The 21580-nt window shown below is 40.4% G+C and overlaps 2 protein-coding genes across 7 annotated transcripts; one reads left to right on the forward strand and one right to left on the reverse strand.

The window, feature by feature from the left end:
- Nucleotides 1-241: 241 nt before the first annotated feature.
- dac (dachshund family transcription factor) lies at nt 242-16591 on the reverse strand. Of its 5 annotated transcripts, none has more exons than XM_043211425.2 (10): nt 15504-16591; nt 13612-13638; nt 8285-8415; nt 6209-6616; nt 5801-6103; nt 5109-5654; nt 4884-4967; nt 2391-2651; nt 1823-2263; nt 242-1676 (listed from the first exon to the last, which is right to left on the reverse strand). In XM_043211425.2, exons 1-10 carry the CDS (start codon nt 16313-16315, stop codon nt 1543-1545), a joined length of 3147 nt encoding a protein of 1048 aa, XP_043067360.1. In that variant the 5' UTR covers nt 16316-16591; the 3' UTR covers nt 242-1542. The 5 variants fall into 5 exon arrangements, with proteins under 5 accessions (XP_043067360.1, XP_043067361.1, XP_043067362.1 ...); XM_043211424.2 differs by having other exon boundaries at nt 243-1676; nt 8285-8421; nt 15504-16590; XM_043211423.2 differs by having other exon boundaries at nt 243-1676; nt 8285-8442; nt 15504-16590.
- A 3681-nt stretch (nt 16592-20272) lies between these two features.
- On the forward strand, nt 20273-21426 carry LOC108130892 (very long chain fatty acid elongase F-like). 2 transcript variants are annotated; one of them, XM_070277294.1, is made up of 3 exons: nt 20273-20363; nt 20437-20661; nt 20746-21426. In XM_070277294.1, exons 2-3 carry the CDS (start codon nt 20461-20463, stop codon nt 21349-21351), a joined length of 807 nt encoding a protein of 268 aa, XP_070133395.1. In that variant the 5' UTR covers nt 20273-20363; nt 20437-20460; the 3' UTR covers nt 21352-21426. The 2 variants fall into 2 exon arrangements, with proteins under 2 accessions (XP_070133395.1, XP_017105053.2); XM_017249564.3 differs by lacking the exon at nt 20273-20363 and having other exon boundaries at nt 20419-20661.
- Nucleotides 21427-21580: the final 154 nt, after the last annotated feature.

Below are 21580 nucleotides of genomic sequence, written 5' to 3' on the forward strand. Positions count from 1 at the left end.
GCAAAAATAGCCTAAATAAAATCGAAACTAAAACCCTATCTCCATCTAAGCCAAAATTTCTACCTTCAACCGAAAATTTTAATAAAAAAATAACCAATTTAAATTTATTTAATTGCTTTTATGCAATCTCTTTAATCAATTTCAGAAACCCCAGACACCTGGAACAAAAATAATTAAGTAAAACAACCATTTTGTTATTTTTGCAATAATAATTTATTATTATATATTATTTTTAAACTTTTTGCTTTTTGTTACGATTGTTGTTGTTGTTGGTTTTTTGTTGTGTTTGTTTGTGTTTTGTTTATTGGTGTTATTTTAGTTTTAGGTTTTTGTTTTGCTCTTCTGTCAGTTGCTGTATTAATTTAATCATATTTATTTTAATAATTTTGTGTATTTTTGCCTGCCAGTGGCGAATTGTTGCACAATGTCCCTCTGAACCATTATTGCTGATGCTGATCCACGGAACTATGTATGTAGTTGTTCTTTGACTATTGTTATGACTAAAGTTAATGTGTTTTGTGTATATATATGTATAGGGTGTATATATAATAGCGTATGAAGCGTTTAAATAGGTTTAATGTCAATTTTTTAATCATTCTTGCTTCCTTCGATTTGTATTTGCTTTGTAACATACTTTTTGAATGACGGGCATACAAGTTGGGTTTTTTGTTTAGCATTTATTATTATTATTATTAATATTCAGTATTAGATATATATAATATGAATTATTGTTTACTGCCTAGGCAAGTGAAATACTTGAAGTTAATTATTTCTTTTTATTAGAGCTATTTTTAGTATTATGAGCTTAATGCCATCCTCTTCTAAGCTAGTGAATAAATTAAAATCTTAACATTAAAAAATTACCTCGTAAAATAAATCAAGGATTCATTCATTAATATTAAAACACTAAAAAGCGGCTCATAAAATGTATCATTTTATTTCCTAGATATCTACGATTTTCTTTCATATATCATATACGCGTTTTTAATATATATTTTTAAGTATATTTTTTGTTACATTTATATACTCGAATTGAAGCTATATCGTAGTGTTTATAAGCAATGCTAAAAATGGTTTTTTTTCCTTCACTTTTAGGTTTTTATTTTATTTTTTTTTTTGGGACGTTAAATGCTAGGTGTGTCAACTAAGATTTTTTGTTTCAGCTTTTCGTTTTCCAATTTTCCACACTCTATATAATTCATTAAAAAGTCTTTCGTATCGTCTGCTATTTACAAAGTATCCTTAAGCTTACTTCGGCAAGTTATTTTATCTAAGCACTCTAAATGGGGATATCGGAAGTTCTTTGCGTTTTTCTCTATATATTTGTTCTTTTATTCTTTCTATATACAAAATGGCCGTTTCAACGTTTTTTAAAAACTCATAACTCTCACTTTCTACTTTTAAGTTTTATCTTTTATATACACACTTTTTATTTTTAAATTAAACTCGCACTCAAGAGCAGCCGCGCCAGATTGGATTGCACTCTGAGATCAAAATAATTCTCGCCACCTCACCTTACACCTTGTACCTGTCGAGGTGTCTTTAATTGGCGCTTCCGAAGAGCACAGAGTTCTTGTAGTAAGCCGTCGGCCTCTCCGAAAGAGGACTCTTCACGTCCCGCTCGGCATTGGCGGCCCGGGTCTTGCGCTCCATTTCCAGCTCCTGGGCCAGGGACTCTGCAAAGATTCGGGGAGAAAAGAATAGGGAAATATTTTTATTTAAGAAATAATTTAATATATTTAATATTTAAAATTTATATTACTAAATATATACATCTATGAAAAATTAAGAAAACTAATTTTTGTTTTCAAACTTTACTCACCGGAATAGTTTTGCCAGAAGGCTCCAGTGGCCATCAGATCGATGCCAGGATAGCTCCAGGGTCCTTTTCCATTACTGGCAGCCGCTGCTGCTGCCGCCGCTGCTGCCGCGGCCAGACTGCCCTCTGCAGCTGCGGCGGCGGCGGCCACTGCAGCCGCAGATGCTGTGGCCGATCCACTTGGAGGCCGCTCGTCCCGCTCGCGACTGCCGCACCGCTCCTCGTCCTGCTGGGCCGCCAGGGAAGCAGCGGTTACAGACCGGGTCTGTCGCTCCACCGAGCCTTCGTGGTCGGAGTGCGGCTCCCGCTTGAAGTGGGTGGGGGAATCGGCGCAGTTGAGGCCGCCAGAACCAGTGCCAGAGCCGGCGGTCACATCACAGGAGGAATTGGAGCCCAAGGATTTGTCTGATTTTTCACTGCAACCTCGACTACCGCCATCGTTTTCTAAAGAGAATAATTAAAAAAAATATAAGGGCACTGTGTTACTTAAGAATTTTCTATTATTTTTTTTTTCTAGTTTTCCAAATAAATCTTTAAACTAAGTTCGTGTCCTTGACCCCTTTTGACCTACCTTTCATGGCCTCCACATCGCCGCCATGGCTGCTGCTGTTGCTGTTGTTGTTATTATTATTGTTATTGTTGTTGTTGCTGCACTTGGAGTCGCCACCATTGCCGCCGCAGGCTTCAGACTCACTGCAAGCGGAACCGGAACCGCCGCCCCCACTGCCATTGGCATTGGGACTGCCCTTGGCCGCCCCACTGCCGCCTCCCAACTGCTGTTGGTAGCGAATGCGAATTTTTCGTTCGCGTCGGAAACGTTTTTGGTAGAGTACTGGAAAGAAGAAATTAAATTCAAAATTAATATTATCTCATTATAAATCTAGAGATTAAATTTCAATTCTTATTCCTGAAGAAAAAGGGAATTCTTTCAAAGAAACGTCAGAAGATACGAGTATTTATCAAAATTCTGACCAAAAGGGAAAAGTACAAAAGCAAATACTGAAAACCCACTGGGCTATAGATCGTGAGCCGATCTTGAACTGGTAACTGGTAATTTGATCGATTGAAACGTTTCTGTTCTGGAACTCGAGTCTCCAGATCTGGATCTCTCGGTTTGGGCCTTGTTGTGCCAATTCAAGTGCGCATCCGGCCGTGTGTGTGGGCGCAATTATGTTTATTGATCCTGACTTGCAATCATTCCAGATCGCGAGTCATAGAATCTTGCACTTGAAGAAAATGTTTTAGAAATAAATAAACTATAGAAATACTAATCCAAAAAATATATTCTGAACTTGGGCCACATTTTAAATGTTAAAATAAAAAGCAAACCTATAGCTTTAATGATATATATAGTATCCTCTATAATTTCTAAACCTTATAATTATTATTTTTAGTGTGTTTCTCATTGGCAAAGTCAATGTGCCTGAATGCAATGAAGCGTGGTGACAGCCGTTTTGAGGGTGGAGCCACAAAATCAACCTCAAATCAAATCCAAAAGATACAAAACAAAACTGTGTTGCTGCAGCAAAGAGATTGAATTTCAGCAGAGGATCGGTATACCCAGCTCCTACCCATCCATTCCGATATTCATTCACCCACGCGCGCTCCCATTGCAAATGGCCAATTGTGTTGGCCATGTTCTGGGGAACTCGAACTCGAACTCGAAAACTCGAAACCCGCTTACATGACTGCGATTTTTATCGCCGGCGTTATTATTAGTTGCAATTAGATGTCTATGTGCCTGTGTGGCATTTTGCATAGTTGCATGCAATTTTTTCTTTTGCTGATTTATGTTCTGCTTTATTTTTCCACCATAATTTCCTCAAAAAGGCGAGTGCCAGGGGAGTTATGGCCGGGTCGGTTGGTCAGTCAGTTGGTGGGCAATTATAGTCCGCCCTGGTTCCCTTTGTTTTCGCATTGTAATTCCGCTGATTTTCTTGTTTTTTTTTTGTCCCCCCCCTTTTCTTTTTTTTGTATTTTTTGGGTGGAGCTCAGGTTTCAGTTTTTGGGCCTTAATTTTTCGGCTTGATTCGATGGCGGCATGGAAATTTGAGGGTCTGGCGAGTAGTGGTACCCAGTAGTTGTAAACCTAATGTAGTCTGATTAAATGGCGAGTAGGGTTAACTATAGATACATTTTTAGACAAAATGATCATGCAAGCTCTAGTAATTGGTTTATTACCAAAATTATAACAGATAGCTGTCCTAATTTCTTCTAAATGATTTATGATTGCCTTTAACTCTGGAGTTTTATTAACGCTCCTATTATAGGTTTTATTTTTTTGCTAATTAACTCTTGTATTTCCAAGCTACCTTTTTGGAGATCTTTCAACCCTTAACCCCTGAGGCAACCCCTTCAAGAAGTCATTGGCAAAACAACAACCAATTATAAGATTTCTGTCTTATGAACTCAAATTCCAGATTCCAGACTCCCGACTCCCCCCCTTCCTGCTACTTTCTGCCCAATCATTCGAGTGTAACTAAATAATGAAATGATATTAAATTCATTTGAATTGTGATTTCTGTTGAAAAAGGCCCGTCCAACGGCAGCAGCAGCCGGAGCTGCTCAAAAACCCTTTTTTTTTTGTTTGTTGGTCTTGTCTTCTGGTTCATCCTGAGGAACCTGGCGACGACCACCAAAGCGCCAGAGGAAGTGACGGGCCAGAGGTCTGCTCGGGGGGACATTCGCAGACAGTCGGCATATCAGGTGTCATTGTCATTTGAGTCAGATTGCATTAAGTGCGCCCGATTGGAATCGGAATCGGCATAGTCAGACCTATACAGGCCATTCCAGCGGGGATTTGAATCTGAAGCTGGAGCTGGAACTGAAGTTTTTAACTAAATTGAGGACCTCAATGTGGATCTGGCGCACTGTCAAGGCTGATTTGCTGCGAATGGATCACAGTGAAACAGAGCTACAGTGAACCAGTTGGGGGTTTAACAAAGGTGATTTGGGAAGGAAAGATCGTCTTTTTGTTACTCTTACTTCAAATATTATTGGATAATTTTAGAATACGAATCCTATGACTAGAATATATGATTTCTATATAATTTAATTAGCTTACCTCTCAGTTTTCTTTCATCTACAAGTTGACGCTCTAAAGAGTCCTTGACTTCACGTTCCCGCAGGACATCCATTTTGAGCTCAGCTGGAAAAGAATAAAAGACAAAAAATAAACATTAAATATTTTTGTAAAAATATATTAATAAAAATCATTTAAGATAAAGAAATATAAACAAAAAATATTTAATTTCTTTAAGTTTTATAAATTTAGTAATCATATAGTTACCTTTCTCATAACTAATTTGCCGCTCCTGCTGCCTGGCATTGTCTGCTGCCACCTTGAGCAGGCTCTGGATATTCCGGAGCAGTGTTTCCGTGGAGCTGGCCGGCACAGCGGCATGGGCATCGATACCCAGCGGACCCAAGGCCAGACCGCCGGCCAAGGCTGCTGCCGCTGTGGCATCGTTGGCCGCCATTAGAGCCTCGTTGGGAGTAAGAGCGCCACCGCCACCGGCGCCTGGTGGTCCATTGGCTACCGCCCCGCCACCCACCGCCGCTCCATTGGCCACCGCAGCGGCGGCCGCCAGCTGGGAGTAGTTGAGGGCTCTTTGGTGCTGGAGGGCGGCGGCTGCTGCTGCCGCCTCGGCCGATGAGGCGGGGGAGCCGCGCTGTGGCACGCCCACCCCCAAGTGGGAGAGACCCACGGCGGGGTGGTGGTGATGGGAGGCGGCGGCCGCATGCTGGTGCAGTTGGTGGGCCGCTGCCGCCGCCGCTGCTGCTGCAGCAGCCGCCGAGCCCGTGGACAGATTATCACGTTCCGTGTCACTCAAGTCTGTCAGAGAAGGGAAGAGATACAAAATGCCAAGTGCAGGAGGCAGGAGGCATAATGCAAATGCAAGTGCAGTCAGTAAAGTGTCAAAAATGCGGTTATCGGCTGTGGCTTATCGCTTATCGCCCATCTATGCAAAGTCCACTCACCTTCGTCATCTTTGGCCAGGCAGCGTTCATCGACTTCGGATTGGTTCTCATCGCTCAGGTTCTCCTCCTCCTCCTCGTCGTCCTCGACTCCGATTATGCCGCCACCCACGTGCGCGGACACGCCCCCACCGACACCGCCCCGGCTGCCTTCGTCGAGGCTGCGGGAGCCGCCACGTCCGGGGGATCCTGCCACCGAGTGGCAATCGCTGCGCTCGCTTCCCGCATCGCAGTTGCTGCCACCGTGATCTGTGTTTCCGCCGGACTTGCTCAGGTTCAGCACCGGACTCTGGCGCGTGGGAGAGCCTTTAAGGACACAGAGGAAAAAAGGTAACAGGATATAGTCAGAGTTAGAAGTCAGGATATAGATTTTATCTTTAAAAAATGAAAGTATTAATAAAAAATACTTACAATTTCTGGAGCTGAGATCGCGTGGCTTCTGGTCGCCAACCACCACATTTCCAACCCGATCCACACCCGCTCCGCCCACTCCCATCGCCTGCTGGCGCTCGTCGGTCCGCTCCTCCCTCAAACGCTCCAAGTGCTTCACAATATCCTCGTAGGCTGCCCGGCAGTTCTCCCAGATTCCGGACCTGGCCAAGGCGTCCATATTGGCCGCCGACATGCCGGCATTCTGGGCAGCCGCCTTCAGCATTTGGCTCTCGGGGCGAGCGTGGAGGCCGTGGGGTGGCATGCCAGGAGACATCAGGGCCGCAGCGCCCGGGTGGTGGGCATTCATCTGCATGAAGGCCATGTGGTTAATGGGCGGCGGATTGTAGCCGTTGGCCAGAAGAGGCGACTTTTCCAAGCGGTTCATATCTGCAAGATTTTCAGATTTCAAGGATTAATATTTTCTGAAACTTAAAGCAAACTCCCCCCCACAAAGTGTGTATCTCTGGCAATGAATCATAAACTTTAATGTTTTCTTTAAAACAACATGTGAGCGCCAATCAATAATTACTGGAGTATCCACCATTCCCTCCAATGGGTGGCTATGTCGCCTGGGTAAATATTTAAATTTTCAAATGCATTCACTAGATGGGTTGGCCCATCCTCGACAATATTTGCCTTTCATTTTGATGGCTCGCTCGACTGACACCTGTTCCTGTGTCTGCTACGAAATATATATATAGATACATACATGCATTTATTTTATACAACATACTATATAGTATGTGTATATAATATGTCGTGTCTATTGTCTGAGCGCCCAGACTAAACACAACACACAACTAAAAGCACCCACGCACATGGTGGCGTATAGATACTTTTGTATCTGACCTGTGTATCTGCGGCTGTCATTTGTTTGCCTTTCGATAGATAGATATATATATATACGAGTGTACAGCTATAGTACATGAATACTATAGCCAGTGAAGCAGTTAGTTGCACATTTTAGTGGCCCATTAAATGCTTTGGCATTCACTAAATTGCATAAATTGTGGAAAAAAAAAATGCAAAATGCAATTAAAACTTGGTGAAAATTCGTTCGCTACGGAATTCAATTTAAACGGTTTACGGTGTTAACAATTTTTAAATATTCCATCAGTCTGTGAGCCTGTGTATTATGTGTATTAATAATGCAATATCACTCAAGAATCAACGCCCCACAATTCACTCAAGGAACCTTTTCTTCACAGCCGCGAATGACTTGGCAAAAGCCATGGCGAGTTTAGTTCTGAAGGCGCCGGCGGCGGCACTCTGGTTCTGAAGAAAAAGAATCTTAGAGATTTCTTTCGATTTGGGCTTTTGTTGTTGGTCGAGAGTATCTTTCAATATTGTACGTTTCCCCGGACACATTAATAGAAAGAGGCGTTGACCAACTTGTCAGCTTGGCTCTCTCTCTATCACTATTTCTAGCCATATACCCATTGGAATATGTAAAATGGAAAAAAAAAAAAATCAATTAAATACAAGTCCGCTTGTACTTATCATAATTACAGATACGGATACAACACGGCACAGATACAATTCGAAATTTTGTTAGCTGAATGCGATTTCCTGTACAAATCACATGGCCTGGCCTGATCGGCCCAGTCGGCAATGGAATTCGGAGTTGATTGCGGCTTTGGCTTTGACTGCCATTTATCTGTTGGCTTGGGAACGTAGCCAAAGTACAATGTATCTGTATCTGTATCTGCAGCTGTAGCTGTATCTTTGACTGTGTTTGGCAGCTGTAAGCTGTAATCAGCCAACAAGCAGCGACCACAAATCACAAATGGCGGTAACAGACGATCATCGATCGATTTGGGGATCCGACACACAAAAACCGCTTCTCAAAAATGAAAAAATCCCCGAAAGCAATCGAAGGCAAGTTTTGTGGCCAATCTTTCAATGATTTCATTACAATTCGAATGCGAATTCGTGGCCCCTCCAGTCATGGCACTCAATTGTGTGAGAATTGCAACTTGCAACAGCAAGTGAGGAGTTTAAATACACCGAAAAAAAACTCTTACTATTAAAAAAAATATATATTTTTGTACTTACCACTTATATGCCCATTTTCGTAGGCGTAATCCCCATTGTCCAGGCGGTGTTTCTTCAGCTGGGGATGCTGCGAAAGGTGGGTGGGCGGCAGGGATAGCCCCACGGGTCCCCTTTTGGGCGGTCTACCCGGTCTGGAACTGCGGAATTGCAGAGAGTTACTGTTGGGTTGAGAGCAATGGATAGCATCCATGGTATCAGTACAAAAAAAAGATCAATGCCTCAGTAGACTAGATGATCTAGACTACTGGAACATTTTTTTTGCAATATATTTTTCGCTTTGGTTATGAAAGGGGTTTTGTCAATGATTTCTTGAGGGGCTTGAGAGTTTTTAGATTGGAGTTTTTTGGAGTGGTTATAGAACTGAAGAATATGTTTTACACCCTTGGCTTATCTTTCCTTTCAATTTATTAGCTTTTCAAGTGATTTACACAAGCCAGTCGTTGCAGAATAATAATAAAAAAAGTAAAATTCCATGTAAATTCAAAAGTTTTATTTTCTTCCGCAAAATAAAAGCCCCTTATTGCCTTAAAATGTCTATTATTTTTTGATGGCCTGTCTCTCGTCATAAAGTTATCCATCATGGCTTAACTATTCCGGAGAATCTTGCTGTTTAATAATTTCCTCGCACCGAAAATTCCTTATTTTTAAAGCCGGTCCTGCCTCTCCCCCACAAGTTGCATTCCCCCTAATTAAGCTCCAGCCAGCTTTAGTGAGCACCCCCCGTTGGGTCGAGACAAATAAAATAAAAAAAAACGGCCAAAACCAAGAATAACGCAAACGTGCTACCATTTTAATTATGAGCCATAAAAAAAAATAAAAGAAGTTAGCGAGAAAGAAAAGAGTTCAACTATTTTGAGTAGTAACTTATGCCCGCAATTGCTGCTATTTGTATATAAAATATTTAAACAAGTCTTGAGCAAATACTTGACGCAGGCGCAGGTTTAAGCTAAATAGTTGACGCAGCGGGTGGAAATTATGACAAACAAGCCCCCAGAGATAAAGCCCCCATAGAGAACACCATAGAGATCCGAAACTGCAGCACAAATACTACAACTTGAGGGGGAAACTGTAAAAATAATAAAAAAAAATAAAAACCTGATCAAATAGAGCGACTTGGGCCCAGCTGTCTGGACCCCCATTCCAGATGGCTTTGCGGGCAATTAAATTATGGCATCTTCATTCCATGTTTGTCGATGGCAAACAGGTGTGGGCCTCTTAGAAGACAAAAGACAAATAAACACAGGTAGCAATGATCGTATGCCCCATGGGGATGGTAGTACGCGATTACCAGAGTATATACATGGCGAAACATTGAACAATTTGTAATTGTGCGTACTTTGGATAACAAAGATCCAGAAAGTCAAATATTAGCAGTTACATATTGCCCCAGTAAATATTTGTGACTGGATTTTAATTGTGGCTCTTGTGGGGCTCCAACAAACAAGTCAGGGAGTTGTTTTCTTGGCCCCTTTGGGTCACATAAAGAGATTCTTCAACATGATTCATTCCGAGAATGGAAAGTGTTTGGCTTTTTCGGATCTAATCGGGAAGGCCATTCGCCTGCTTATGACGTGCAAAAAAAAAAATACTTTAAAAATATTTAAAAAAAAAATTGGAACCCGTGCGTCTGTCAGTCAAGTTGAATGAATTTATGGGAAGTGGGTTGTGGAGGTTGGGCGGGCAACACTTTCATTGGAAAGTTTTCGTCGCTGCTGCTACTCTGACATGTTTGTCTTGGCCAGAAAAACTTTGTTTCCCTGGAATATATTTTTTCGCATAGGTTCCGGATAAGATTGAACAATTAAGCTGAAACCTGACGTAAAAGTCACCATGATGATGCAATGCAAGAGTGACCCCATTTCAAGGGAAACTGGAGAGGTTCTATCTTTTGTGGTAGATATGAACCTCTAAAAATATCTCCCTAAAACTAGACTGTCTATAATAAACCATAAACTAAAACAATTAAAATCTTTCAAGCCTGTCCACTGCCTTTTTGGTTAATTTATGCACCGCTGTCATTCGCCGCAAATGTCATTTTGCATTTTTGCGAGCAGCGGACAAACGTTTAGTCAGGAATAAACAACAATTTGTCAAAATAGTCGCTTTGTCCAAATGCCTGACAAAACAACCAGCAACAACAACAATAACAACAAAACATTAAAACCACCAATTCGCGAGGAGAGGAACCGGTTGCACCACACCACTGGCCTGAACCTGTTTGCAGCTGTCTCGTTCGTATATTTTTCAATAATCAAGGGATAGCTGAGTTGTTAATTATTGAGTTTGGTGTTTGCCGCGTTCGGGACTCTTGAGAAACAGCCGCCAAAATATGCGCCAAACTGTGCTAAATGTGCCACACAGTTATCCCCCTCCACACTCCCGTTCTTGTGGATAGTTTCAATTGCAATTGCACATCGTCGATGGGAGGCGTTACTGACATTTGTCAGCGAAATCGGCAAAAACTCCCTATAACCCACTGCCGCCGGGTTTGGACTGTAAATTGGCAAATCAATTATGTTTATGGCCAAGTTGCCACCTTGCCACAGAGCGTGTTTGCTGGCCACTAAATCAATGCAATCCCAGCAACCGACAATTAAATGTTGGCACCCAACAGCACCCAGTACGATTTCCATATTTGCAATCAGAGTCAGAGTGAGAATTTTAATTGAATTCATAGCCTCAAATGGATACGCGCCCCACTGCCATTTGTCTCAAAGGTATCGGGCCAACATATCGGGCCAAGTTTCCCAGAAAGAAGCCGCTGAATAAGGCTCTTTTCTTGACTGTTGGCGCTTGAAGTTGTCTCGAATTTCTTTCGTTTTAACAATAAATGTTATTGGAATTTGCATTAAGCCAAACGAGACAACATAGCCATTCGACCACTGCCTTGGTAAGAACTTTCGTATTCATTGTTAAATGACATGCAAATGTACGAATGACATGGCAGTCGAAGGGGACTCTTAAAGGTCTCATCCGAGGGGCATACCTTCATGCTAATTGGGGGCTTTGAGTTCCATGAATTGTCGGGACTGAGCTTCTAACTTGTAAGTCTCCCTACTACACTTTTAATTCGCACATCATTTGAATATATTCTCACCCAAAATATTGGTAAGCAAAGCCTAAACCTAACCAAGTCAAATATTCAAATTAAAATCACATGCTAATTTTGAATTTTGGGTGGCCTTCTTTGTTAGCCTTATAATTTCCTAGAGCAAGTTCCCCCCGACCACTACTTGCATTTAATATACAATGCATATTTCTTGGCAATTGTTTTGCATACTTTGTTTTTTCCACTACTCACTTCAATTTCAATTGGCGTGCTAATAACTCATTTAGTTCGCAACAAAAACTGGGCAAAAACCAGCGGTGAAACACACAGAAAATAAAGTAACAAAAAAATAGTTACAAACATGCCACACCAACAATGGCTCTACCGACTTTGACTATCCAAGATATTCCCCTTCGCCTGGATGGAATATACATAAAGGTATATCTCATGATGCTGAGAGAATATAAACATATGTATATGAATGCTGGGTGCAGTTTTGTTTTAGGCTCTATAATTATTATAAAAAAAAAAAAAAATTAAATTGAACTATTGTTGCTTCATTTAGATTGAACAGAAAACAGTAGCAATGGAGACTGCCTGCCACAATGTTGCTTTTGTTATTCGGTTACACTCAATTAAGCTGAATTTGCAAAATGCAAATGCCCCAAATGAGACTCACACCTCGAATATCATACTCGAATTATTTTTAGAAATTTTAATATAATTATATTTGAGTTGTTTTTTTTTTGTGCAACACTTTTTCCGCCTCTCGTTTTAACAGCCCGAGGAGGTTCGAACCTGAGTTGATCTCTTGATTGTCAGTCAGTCATTCGTGATTAGACATTCGACAGTTGTTGCCATTGTTGTTGTCATAAATAATAACCAGTCTCTATATAACAAAGCTTGCATATAAAATTCGTATAATAAATCAATGTGCTGTCGTAATTTGTGTTAAGTTATTTGTAATCAATTTCAATTCCCTGCATAGCTATTCGAGAGAGATTTATGGGAAACTTTTAATTTTTCTATCATTTTGTTTAATTCAAAAGCTGGGCTTACCTAAAATATTTTATAAAAAAAACTAACCTAATTGCGATGTTTTGGCACTATTTTAAATTCCCTGGAAACATGACTATTCCTCACTAATAACTTCCCTTTAAAAAATAAAAGAAATCTTTTCCTTTTAAGCAAAAAAAATCCCCAAATCTACACCACTTTCCCACAAACCCTCCCACTCGTTGAACTCTCTTCCGGACCGCATTCTCCACTTGAACAAATTTAACAACAAATTAAACTCAAATGAAGTCAAATCAATCGATGGCCTTTTTTTCGAACATTTTCCACTTGGCCCGAGTAATTTGCATAGTTGTGGTCCGTTCGAATTGGTTAGACGTCGGAGTATGGCTTTAGTCCAATTTAGTGGAAAGGTGTGCCCACCAGCTCAGTCACAACACACGTTGTGGTGGCTCCATGGAGTTGCTTTTTTGCCTTTCTGGCTTTCTGATCGATGCCGCAGCTTGCACGGCTTAAACGCCGTTTTAGCCAAGTTTAGCCAAGAAAAAAAAAATAAATAAAAAAAGCCAAGATGGAGGGCGAAGAGGTGCAGTTCGAACTGTCAACTACGATCAAAATCAATTGTTTGCCATTTGCCGAACCACTGCAACTCACACAAATGCTGACAAAATTATTTTTATGGCCGCCACACATATACAACATCCATGGAAATGTCAGTGTCAATAATTTTTGTGAATATGAGCACATAGAAGAAAAAAAATAATAACAATATATATCTAAAAATGATCATTGGGTTGGCTGCCATATGAGAAGCCCCCAATAAAGGCAAACAAATATAATAAAAAATTATTGCAACGTAAGTTTTGAATACAATTGGAAGGGCTCAAGAGTGTTTAGAGTGAAAAAACTATAAATTGGTGTGAATTTTTGTTCAGAAATCCGACTTAATACCTGTTCCCAACTAATCGAACCCTCACTTTTTCATGCTCTATTTATCCTTCCGGGCTTATCCTTTTCACTTCCGGCACCCTGGAGACTCGCCCAATTTCCGTTTCGAGTTTAATTAATTTAATAAACAAATTCTTTTCGCTCTAAAAACTCTCAAGTGTACAAAAAATACTGATGTCGATCGATTTGAAAAGTTATTTTGTTACCTTTTTAAAAAAAAAACAACGATAACCAAAAAATTTATAAACAAAAAATTTATGGGGGGGATTGGAGCGAAATTATTGCCATAGTTTTTTTATTATACTTGTGTGTTTACCTCTCTGGTGGCTTGATCGATAGGCATCTGCAATTAAAAAGAGAAAAGAAGAGACAAGTGAGGCAAATTGTTAAACTTTGTGTGTAAGCTTTTTAATACAGTGAGAGAAAAAAAAATGAAAGACAGGAAACCAAAAATTCAGGGGCATTTCGATGGGTGCAAGCGGGTGTGAAAATGCACACGCCCCCCCCAGCCATCGACCGACCCCCACCGAAAAATGTTTGCAATTATTCAAAAAAGACAGAGCCTTTAGCGGTTTTACATTTTCCCTTTTTTTTTTTTATTCAGAGCGGTCTTCCTTAGCAAAAGTTTTTCAACCTAATAATAGGTTTAACCGCATGAGTCCGGTTGGGTTCCTTTTTTTTGCCAGGAATGAGAATGATAGTGGTTTTGGGTCTGTTACTGTTTCTGGTTCTGGTTCTCCACCAAAAAAAATATTTAATTCCCCGGCCAAAGCGCATGTGCACTTTATGGAGCACACTCCGTACATGTGCTGGGCCCGTTTTCATAATTAACTAGATGGTTTTCCATCGAGTGCATTGTGGCCAGTGGCCAGTGCCCAGTGGCTGGTGGTCTGCTCAACCCGTTTCTGCCGTTCGACAACTGTAAACAAAAGGCCAGGACTCTCCAAAAAAATAAGGGATATTGGAATACAAGGTTATAATCTTTATTTGGGCGATGATGTCTCAATGTCGGGCCTAGCACTTTATATAGCTTTTAGTCAGGACATGTTTAAATATCCATAAAATATTAAATTTCAGAGAGACAACTTTAGATTGGTTATAATTCCTATCTTTAATACTAGTTTAATAGTATATTTCTTTCAGCTTTTGAACTTTAAAGCTTTTTAGCCAGGAGGGCAATTATAAAAAAAAAAGAACTAAACTAAACCTATTTCTAGGCAATTTTTTGCTTGTCGTTTTTTCCACTCGAGCGGAAATGCGCTGACAGGGCACCGCACACGTCGATTGCGAAAAATACAACCCGTACTACCAACAGAAACATAAACTACAGGATACAGGAACTGGAGGAAAAGTTCTACAAGGTGGAAAACTGTTTCACCAACTATTGTTAGAGGCCCTCAAAAGAATTACGCAGCTTTTGGATAGTTAGCATGGGGGCCAGAAACACTTCGGCCCCCTTTTTTTTTGTATTGAAAGGGTGGTGGAGTTACGTTACGTTACGTTTGCATTGCGTATTTCCGCCAAATGTCATCGGAAAAATAGGGAAAAAGGTGAAATGCGAGACGAAAGTTTTTTGATTGCTCGTTTTAATCGATATCGATGCACAAACTATTTGCATTGGGCTTTGGCAATCAAAAAATGGCAATGGTGGGAGGTGTGGATAGTAGTGGGACCTGGGTTGAGTGCGTAAGTTGGTTAAAGCGGAAACAGGAAATGAGAAAATTTTTCAGAGCAAACCCCTAGCTGAAAATGTAACTAACTGGGCAAATGCACTCAACGAAATCGAGAGCGAGGAGAACTTTAAAAGGGGGTGGTGCTTTGGACAGGGACAAGAAATATCCTTTCTAAATAGAATTATTTTGGTTATACGGAGTTACTAGTATAATGGGACTATTATTCTGAAGATAGGGTTCAAAAGCTTTAAAGAATTATTTTTTTCAAGGTTTTAAATTTTGTTCGTAGACGGCTTGAAACCCCTACTTCTGATCCTAGAGATTCTGGAGATTCATCTACAAAACATTCTCTACCAATTATTATTCATACCCTTTTCTTTAAATTTCTAAATTTCCAAACAAAACTAAAATAAAACATTTTTTAAATGTCCAAATATTAAAAAAAAAACAAATTGTATTTTCCTAGTCCCCCTTTTTAAAAAACAAAGATTTTAAAATAAAATAAATTCCCTGCATTTATTTCTAAGATGCGTACCTGGCTGTGGTGCAGTCCCTGTAAAGGACATCAAAGTCCTTGCAGCTCAGCAGCTTACAGCGATTCACGCCCGGCTGTATGGCGCCCAGACCTCGCAGGATCCGCACCTGCTCCACATTGCAGACCAGCGGCACAATGTCCAGTCGCTTCAGCTTGGTATAGACGGTGTGGAGACCACCGACCAGATGCTTCAGGAAGAGCTCGAAGGCCTGTGGCAGGCAGAGCATTGTCTCGTTGCTGATTATGAAGGCGGCGACCTTCTGACCCCGGTACTCCACCAGTTTGCACTCGTTGGCACTGGGATCGGAGGTGGAGATCGGTGGCGGTGAGTTGTACGACCTTGGCGGGACATGGTGATGGGCGGCGGCCATCAGTTCCAGCGGGGAGGCGTGGTGCATCATCTGCAGCGAGTTAAGCAGTCCCAGCGAGTGGGGCGGCAGGCCGTGTGGCATCCGTGGCGGCAGACCGGCGGGCAGTCCATTCCCAGAGGTCAGGCCGTGCGGGGGCGGACTCAGTTGGTGGTGCTGCTGCTGAGCCTGCTGCTGGGCCTGTTGCTGTTGTTGCTGCATCTGCTGCATCATGGAGTGGTTCAGGGAGCTGACAGGACTGACGGCGCTCGGATGGCGGCTGGGTGAGCTGGCCGGCGAGCAGCTGGACCGCCGGCCGTTGGGGCGATCGTCGTTGGCCCCCCGCGAACTGTTGCTGCCGTCCCGGCCGTTCTGCTGCTGTTGTGCGGCTGCGGCGGCTGCTGCTGCGGCGGCGGCCTGCTGCTGCTGCTGTTGGTGGTGCATCAACATGGCGGTGGTGTTCATGTTCCTAACTCGAAGTCACTATCTCTGATATTGCCGATATTGTTATTAATTTCCCGACTTCTACTGTTGTTGTTTTTGTTGGTTTTTTTCACTCGTCACACAATAGTCCATACTTCATCATGGCTGACACTTTTGTTTATTTATTCTTGTTGTTGTTGTTGTTTCACCGATTTGTTAATTGCTCATTAATTTGTATATATTTATTGATTCTTTTTTTAAATTTAGTTTTCTGTGTAAATAATAAACGCACACAAGTTAGAGAGAGCGAGAAAAAATATAAAGGAGGCGGAGGCACCGATAAATAATTAATGAACTTTTAATTCATTTTTAATTATTTATTAGTATGGTTTCTATGCAAATTCTAATTTAGCTCCGAGTTCGTCCATTCACATCCGTGATTGGATGTTGGATGTAAAATGAAGCCATATTGGTTTTAAAAAAAGTTACTATTTTTTCATTTGTTTTATTCTTAAAAAAAAGGCTTAAAAAAGTGCTGACAATAGTTTAATATATTTTAAATGATTCAGTTTCAACATTTTTAAACTGTTCTTTGAAAATTAGGTTAGTTTTCTGAGCCGAAAATACTTCAAAAATGAATATTTTTCAAATTCCAAACTCTAATATTTACATTTTATTTTAAATCAAGATCCTATCACTTCTAGATCCCTAGTACTAGCATTTTTTAATAAAAAAAACCATAAATTTACCTTTTTTTTTTTAAATAGGATTAAATAATTTTGGAAAATTAAAAAATCACAGACACCAACACTCGCGCACTTTGTTTATGTAAGATTTTGGATAACAATTTCAACTTTGGCCATGGCGTTTATAAAATAATTAATAAATTATTTTCAAAGATTATACGCGAATTGTAACCGAAACGAATAATTGGTTGTATTTGTTTGTTTTTTTTTGGATTTCAGATTCGAATCCGTTGGATTCCGAGATACGAGCTGCGAGTTGCGAGTTCGAGTACCGTTCCGACGGATTGTCACTGAGAGATTGCGATTCTGGTGGCGAGACGAGCTACCAGCGGATTCTCGGCCAACTGCGGATGCCGGCGTCGCTGCGTCGGCTTTGCTTCTCTTCTCCCTCTCCTTATACGGCCGCTGCTGCTGCTGTTGCTGCTGGTGGTGCTGGTGGTGCTGCTGCTGCCCCTTCTTTGCCCCCGCGAATCCGAGAAATCAACGAAACGAATTGCATTCGAAAATGGGAATCGACTGAGAGCGGGACGGAGCGAACGAGTGGGCGTGAGCGTGAGCCAGGGCCCGATGTTCAAGTGTTATTTTTTTAACCCACCCACACATACATACATACATACATATGTAGATGTTTCGGGGGAGCCGTTTACCGTTATGTACTGAAAACGAAGCGAAATGCGCGCGCAAAAGTTTTATTGCATTACCTTCTACCTTCGCTTACAAATGACAAATTCGTAATGAAAGGCGAGCCAAATGTGTTTCGTTTCGTGTGGCGCTGACGCCGGCAACGGCACCGGCGCCAGCAGCGACGCCAGCAGAGCCAAAAGAGTATCTGTGTGTGTGTATATGTGTATCTGTATCTGCGATTGTGCAAAACCAGAAAACGAATACGAATACGAGATACGAATGTTTGGTTGCACGTCTCGAATTACGACTACACACACACACACACATACCAATACCAACAGCAAAAAAGGGGAGTGGTATACAATTGATCTGAGTGTGTGTTTGTGTGCAACCCCGAAAAATACAATGACAAATGTAATAAAAAGACAAACACACAAATGAAACACACAAATGTCCACACAAACACACACACACACTCATACACATACAAACGAAACAAATGAAATGAAACATGCGCTCCCATACAGCCAATACAGACCAAGCACCAAGGACCCTTCTCGCTCGTCCTTCAGCTCCACCTCGCTCACACACTTAATTCAACATTTTCATTTTATTTTATTTATTTTTTTAATTCGTTTGTGCGAGTTCTCCAAATCCAGCAGCTATCCCCCACCAGGCTATCCCCCTTCCATATTCTCGCTTCCATTTCATTTCGTTTGCGTTTCAATTCCCATTTCGTTTCAACTGCTGCCAAAACATTGTGCCTCTCGCTCTGGCAGCCACTTCTTAGCCCAGGTGAGCTGCAACCAATAAACATGAGCAGCATATTTGCATAGTGTTTGTGAGACTGGTGAGAGTATATTGCATATGTGTGTGTGTGTGGTGAGAGGCTCCCTCCGTGTGAGACGGTGGGCTCTCCAATGGCCGTCGCCTTATATAAACAAATGACAATTGTTTTGGCATTTTCTGTTGGGGTTTCCAACCCAAAGTAAATTAAAATAAATGCATTGCATTTGCTTGAAAGTAAAAAAAACAAAAACAAAGAAAACAGGATGCTTCGAGTTTGCGCAGCTGCTTTTGAATTTCTTTTCTTTTTCTTTTGTTTTTACTTTTTCTTTTTATTTGTGTTTGTTTTTTTTTTTTGGGAGGGGAGTCTTGCTTTTGGGGACAATTTCTTATTGGAAAAGCATTTTAATTTCAATTAAAAAAGTATATGACAAACTTTGTCTGACAGCACCACCCCCTCCCTCCCTTCCAGGATTATTCCGCAACAGGATGCTTGGAGTTTGCGCAAGATTTTTTATGCCATTTGTGGGTTTGTCAACTGCTTTCCGTTTCTCATTCGTTTCATCGTTTATTTGTATTTCTTTGCAGGATATTTCTGCTTCTTTTTTTTTCGCTTTTCTCCTGCCGATTCAGAGGAGAGCAGACATACTCATAGTATGCTTTGCTACTTGCACTGCCATGATTTCGGTTGGCGTGCTTTTTTTTTCTACCCGGGGGGCGTTCGTTTTCGCTTTTTCGGATCGGATCCGGATGCTTATAAATAGCACTGCTTATAAATGCTCGTCTCGCACCTTTGCCACCTTGGTCCTTTCTCTCCCATGTGTGTGTGTGTGTGTGTGTGTGATTTCCGCTAATGCAATGATGGGTGGGTGTGTTCGGTTCGTTTCGTTCTGTCGTTCATTTCTCATTTTTCTATTATTTGTCTTCGTTTTTCCTTCTGCGTTTCTTTTGACGATTCCGAACCAATCGCATTTCGTTCTGTTCTCTCCAATTGTTTCGAGAGAGTGTTTCTATATATATTATATATACGGATATCTGTCTATATAGAATTCATTCTTATGTATTGTCTTTGCACATGACGTATGGATTTTTTTTTGTCTTCGTTTCGTTTCAGTTTTGGGGTTTTTCTTATTGTCGATTTCCCTGCTGCCATATCTTGGGGCTTGGGGTCGTTGAGTAATATTGATGACAGCTAGAATTTGATAATAAATTGAATCGAAATACAAAGTTCCATTGAGAAGTTCTCTTGGAAAATCAGCTCGATATATGTATGTAGTTGAAAAATAGTACAATTTTAATTTGGCAATCAAAATTTATTTTTCACTAAATATTTAATTTTGAAAACAATTAATAAAAATATAGTTTCAAGCTCCCTTTACTTTCAGCAAAGGCTATAAAGTGATTTTATTTTAATATTTTTATCCTAATTCATTTTTTAATTAGGATTTGTTTAAAGATATTTAAAAATAAAATTGATGTTATTGACAAGCAAAACATTAAATTACCCGCCAAAATAAGTCTCCTGCTGCAATATCAAGCAGAGCTTGTCAGTGAACGCCAGTTTCGTGCTGCCAACTCTACTAACCTTTTTCTTACGTTTTACAGTACTAGTCGTTCCTAAGCCCAAAGTTTTTAATTTTTAAAATTTAATATTTTAATTATTTTACTCTTTGTTTTATATGTATTTTGTATAAATTTGTATATATGTAACCGTAATTTAATGTTTAGAGTATAGAGTAGTAGCCTTATTTAATATTATTTTTGTATGTTTCAGATTGAAATATATTAAATTAAACGATATGTGAGCGAACGACCTTGAAAGAATGAGTACTTAAACAAAATCGGAAACCAAACAGTAATATAAATAGTTTATGATAAAAAAAAGACCAATGGACTATACTAAACAAAAGAGTATGTAAATAGTGAACTTTTAGGTGAGCTCTGAATGTAAATTACAATTCAATCGAACTATTTATTAGCGACACCTTTTGGTTGGCCGTGCGTTAGTCTGTCTCCGAAAAGACCCGCGAAATGATCACCCCGATTGATCCACACACCCATCCACTTTGGGCCACTCCATGGCCCTCTTTGATTATAATGGTCGCCTATTTGGCAATCGTTCTGAAATTGGGCCCCAGTTTTATGAAAAATCGAAGGCCCTACGATCTGCGCGGCATTATCAAGGTTTACAACATTATTCAAATTATCTACAATTTCGCGATCCTATATTTTGTGAGTACCAAGGACTAATTGTGTAAAAACCATCCTGTATAAAAAAAACCGAGTCGTTTCCTGATTTCATTTATTTATTTGTAGGCCATGTACTTCCTTTTCTTCTTGGATACCTATGATATGAGTTGCGTGACAGCCCTACCCATGGATCATCCGCACAAGGACTACGAACGTTTTGTATGCAATATTTATGGATTCAACAAAATTATGGATCTAACTGAAACCATATTCTTCGTTTTGCGAAAGAAGGATAAGCAGATAACCTTCCTGCACCTGTTCCACCATATTTATATGGCCAGTATTGGCTACTTTTTGCTTACATATCACGGATACGGTGGACTTGTGTTCCCTGCCTGCACTTTAAACACCTTTGTCCACGCTATGATGTACATCTACTACTACCTGTCGTCGGTGAATCCGTCAGTCCAAAAAAGCATCTGGTGGAAGAAATATATAACTCTTATCCAACTGGTCCAGTTCATTACGGTGGAGGTTCTCATTATCAAAACCTTGCTCCATCCGAACTGCAATTACTCAAAATTTATGATGTGGTTATGCTTGATCGTAAATCCCATTTTCATTGGATTGTTTAGCCACTTTTACATAAAGAACTACATCCTTTCGCCCAAGAAGAGTTCAAAGCCACCTCAGGATTCTTCGGACTCAAAAGCTCAAGAAAAAGTCAATTAAACGAATTTATAGAAACAATTTGGAAAGAAACAATATTCAAAATAAAATTATGATCGCTTTTTTGTTTTAAAAACATTTACATTTTTGTTTTAAAAACAGAAGATGCCAGATAATGTTGGCGAAAACCAGTGCTGTGGGGAGAAGTTTGGGACTCTTTACAATTTTCCAATCCGTCCGAAGTTAGCTTTCTTTTTTTGTTATTTAAAATATTAACTAGTTGATTATCACT

This window comes from Drosophila bipectinata, chromosome 2L, assembly GCF_030179905.1.
Source record: "Drosophila bipectinata strain 14024-0381.07 chromosome 2L, DbipHiC1v2, whole genome shotgun sequence".
Classification (NCBI taxonomy): domain Eukaryota; kingdom Metazoa; phylum Arthropoda; class Insecta; order Diptera; family Drosophilidae; genus Drosophila; species Drosophila bipectinata.